The sequence below is a fragment of the Nicotiana tabacum genome, chromosome 1 (assembly GCF_000715075.1).
Source record: "Nicotiana tabacum cultivar K326 chromosome 1, ASM71507v2, whole genome shotgun sequence".
Taxonomy (NCBI): domain Eukaryota; kingdom Viridiplantae; phylum Streptophyta; class Magnoliopsida; order Solanales; family Solanaceae; genus Nicotiana; species Nicotiana tabacum.
The window spans coordinates 154,371,703-154,375,664 of record NC_134080.1 but is presented as its reverse complement, the minus strand read 5'-3'; the positions used below and the strand labels follow the sequence as shown (position 1 = coordinate 154,375,664).

General features: G+C 35.6%; 1 protein-coding gene across 1 annotated transcript; it reads right to left on the bottom strand.

Annotated features, from left to right (window-relative positions):
* Positions 1-666: 666 nt before the first annotated feature.
* LOC142164199 (uncharacterized) lies at positions 667-1,617 on the bottom strand. Its single transcript, XM_075221570.1, has 2 exons — positions 1,138-1,617; positions 667-1,077 (listed from the first exon to the last, which is right to left on the bottom strand). The coding sequence occupies exons 1-2, from the start codon at positions 1,615-1,617 to the stop codon at positions 667-669; spliced, it is 891 nt and encodes a 296-aa protein (XP_075077671.1).
* Positions 1,618-3,962: the final 2,345 nt, after the last annotated feature.

The window sequence follows — 3,962 nt, the reverse complement described above, 5'->3', positions numbered from 1 at the left end:
TTCACTGAATTGTTATTTTAAATGATTTCACTACTTCTGTATCGAATGTTGTGTGCCTTAATGTGTTTTCTTACCTTCAGTCACTTAACTTGGTGCAGGTACAGGTATTCTTGAGGCATAGAGCGAGTTTTTTGCTGTTCAGTTTTCATCGGAGTTATCAAGGTAGATGCATGGTGTTCGCAGACCCGTTTTCTCCCTTATCTTCTGTTATTTATGATATCTTCAGACTTTGTTCCTAATTCCATACTTTGTAGAATTTTAGTAAACTCTGTAGTATCTCATGTCTTGTGACACCCCAGTTAGGGCTGAGTTGGGTTGGATTTCCGTATTTTATCTATACTTTCCGCTATTGGATATTATTAAACCATGTTTATACTATAATTGTGTTAATTAATTGTCTTAAAAGGATGAATTGGGTTGAATGGCTGGCCTTGTCTTCATGAGAGGCACCATCACGACCAGGTTCGGGAATTGGGCCGTGACAAGGAATTTTATCTATTAGTTGGGACCTAATTCAGGGTCTTTAATAACCCTTAGTAAATCAATCAAATTGTCATTAGACAAAACATTAATCTTTAAATCCCTAAATTGAGAGTAGATATTAAAAAGTTCATCGTCGATATTACAACAATGATTTGAGCATTGTCCCTTATTACATACCTCTTGCTATTCTTCAGAAGATGAAGTATAACTTTCTTCATGAAGAACCCTTAGGTCTTCCCTTGTTGATGAAGTTCCTTCATCATTATCAGATATTTCTGGAGAAGAATTCAGAAGAATCTTATATAAAGAATCTTTGATATGATCATCTAAATCCAGTTCTTTGATCTTGCAATCTCTTGCATAATGGCCTACTCTACCAGATTTATAATAGGCTTGAGGGTTTTTTGATTTAATAAAACCCTTTCTGGCTTTATGAAAAGCCTTTCTTTTTTGGGTCTTTTCGCGCCGTTTTTTCGGCGAACCCTTTTTCCTTTTGAAATCCCTTTTACGGGATTTCTTTCTTTTGGATGGTATATCAATGGAGAATTGTTCACAGAGTTCACCTAATTGTTGTCTCTCAGTGAGACGATGTTTCTAGATTTGTTGGTTTAACTTGATCTCATTACACAGAGCTAAACCTTCTTGAGTGCATACACTAAATAGTTTACCATATGAGTAATTATTATAATCAATACTCATTCCTGTGCCTCTAAGGACTTTTCGAATCCTTTCAGCAAATAAGGGCGGGAGTCCATCTATGAACTTAGACTTCCAATGAGTACTATTATTCTCTGGCAATTCCATCACTCTGGATAAGAAAACATCTTTATAGCATCTAAAAGATGTGAGGGTTTTACACCTCAAATTCTGGAGCATTGTCCTAATGGTCTCACTATTATCAGACCATCTTCCAGAAAAGTGTTCAATGATATTCATGACTAAAGAATAGACTGAGTTTTGAACAATCTTATCATCTTCAGTCTTGGTTGCATGCATTATTTGAAAGCGCCGGTCTTGGGTGAGATAATTATCCCACCAGCCTTTCAGTTGACCAGTAAATCCGGCAATAATCATTTCTGCAATTGCCCTATCTGTATTCTTATTAACTTTATAGATAGTACTGTACATAAGCATTCTATGTACTGTCGTATAAATTTTCCTTTCGGCAAGACCATCTCGATGGGGTTTTGGGTTAAGGACTATATAGACCAGGCAGTTACTATTCTCGACAGTAAACCTTGGTTAGTCCCAAGCTAACCGGTGGTGCTCGTTAACCCGTTTAGGCAGGTGGCCGTTGAAGGGTTGTGAAGAGCATCGTGGTTTAAGGTTTCCCTAGAGATTAGTGGCTAGGCCAGGACTGGTGTCCTTGTAATTCAATTCCTGAGCCCTATTCGGAAGCGATCCGGTCATTCCCTTTGGTATCAGAGCCATGTTTAGTAGAAAACCTAGAGTCTAAGTCTAACACTTTATTTCTTAATGAATATCATTAGGAAAAAGAATACTGTTAAAAACAGTAGGAAGGAAGAATATGAGCTTCCCCAACAATTAGATCTACTTAATAAGTGGACTATTCCAATGGTTAAACCTAAGGTTATATACCAATTAGGTACTTTTGAACGAATAGGTTTAAAACAAGTAGTTAAAACTACTGAAGAAACACTCACGGTAGATAGTGACCATGCTACATTCAGATTATTATCTGAAAGTGACCTAGCCCCTTATAGAGATTCACATAGATTTTTGCATATAGGCTTAATACAAGTTGCTTTCAATCCACTCACTCTAAGAGGATTACCTGAAAGCTTTATAGCAACACTAAGAGATGGAAAAAACTAAAACTAGAAAAAGTCTCTTATAGGGACTGTGCAAAACAGTTTGGCCTATGGCCCTGTTTATTTTAATGCCTATCCTAATTTGCAAATTTCCCATAATAATGAGAATTCTTTGAATGCTTTAATACTTAGCATCAAATTACATGGTTATGACTATTTGCCTGGTACAGAAGTTATATGCATCTGTTATAGGATTCATTTCAAACCATTATACACTTTGAATCCTATGTGTAAAATAATGGATATGAAAAATGAAACTATTCTTATAGAAACCAACTTTGGTAAATCCAAAGTAACTACCAGAAGACCTATTAAATGGGATAAAATTGATTTCCCAAAAGAATGGGTCATAGAAGAGGCTGTTGCACCTCGAAACACTGGTAATACTGAGGTTACAGAAATAGAACAAACCTCAGATGGCACTATTAAAATCAGGTTCAATGAACCCGATCAAACTGATAATATTAGTTTATCATCTAGATTAACTAGAACTAATTCTTCTTATATTTCTCCAATTGATTATGTGGTAGAATTTCCATCGAGAGCATCCACATCACAAATTAGAGAAAATAATAGAATCAATGAAGTCAGCATTGGTAGTGATAATATTGTTAAGGTCAATAATAATTTAGATCTTGAACCTACTGCATCCGAAATGGATTTTTCAAATGACTTTAAAAATGACTGAAAACCAAATAGATTTTAGTCCGGGTTCACCGGCAAGAAAAATAATTTTAGAAGAATTTCTAAAATCCAGATGGGCAGTTTTCAGAAAATGGTTTCATGAAAATATGTCCCCTGAATTAGTATAATTTTTTAGTCATGACTTTTATACAAACATTAGCAACAAAAATATGATTATTGCTTTTGTTCCTTGGTTCATGTCTAAGCATGTTTATAACTATGTTTCTGTGTTGGAAAGAGATTATACGCTCACTAATGGTAATATTGTTAATTCTATTTTCCCACCCCAACAATCTTTTCATATAGGGGAAAAAGATAAAATCATTTACTGCACTGCTTTTTCAAAAATATTTGAAAATGATGTGGCTACAATAACTGCTAAGAATTTGAATACCATGTTTACCCAAAATAATTATACTAATATGTATGTGAGTATTCTAGGTGAACAGGTGTGATGACCCGACCCGTCGTTTCGTGAGTTACCTCCCCGTTTTCCCCATTTCCTATTTCTTTATGCTTCATTATTAGTGTTGGGTGTGAACGAGTTAATTTGGATTGGTTTTAGTAGGAAATGAGACATTTAGTCTCTTTAAGGAAGGTTTGTTTTGGAAAAGTCAACCGGACGTTGACTTATGTGTTAGAAGGCATTTGAATCCCGATGTTTCGGTTTGCTTCGGGGGATGATTTGTGACTTAGGAGTGTGATCGGAAGTAATTTTGGAGGTCCGGTGTAGAATTAGGCTTGAATTGGCGAAGTTAGTATTTTGGCGAATTCCTGTTGATAGGTGAGATTTTGATCCGAGAGTCGGAATGGAATTCTGAGAGTTGCTGTAGCTTCGTTAGGTGATTTGGGATATGTGTGCAAAATTTCAAGTTATTCGGACGTGGTTTGGTCGGGTTTTTGATCGAAAGTGTATTTCGGAAGTTTTTAGAAAATTAGGCTTGAATTCGATGAGTTTTGGGT

Bases quoted from the DNA above. Each gene is read 5' to 3' on its own strand.
- LOC142164199 (XM_075221570.1), bottom strand. From the start codon at position 1,617: ATGCTTATGTACAGTACTATCTATAAAGTTAATAAGAATACAGATAGG. The intron at 1,078-1,137 runs GTATGCACTCAA...CAACAAATCTAG, and splicing joins CATATGGTAAACTATTTAGT to AAACATCGTCTCACTGAGAG.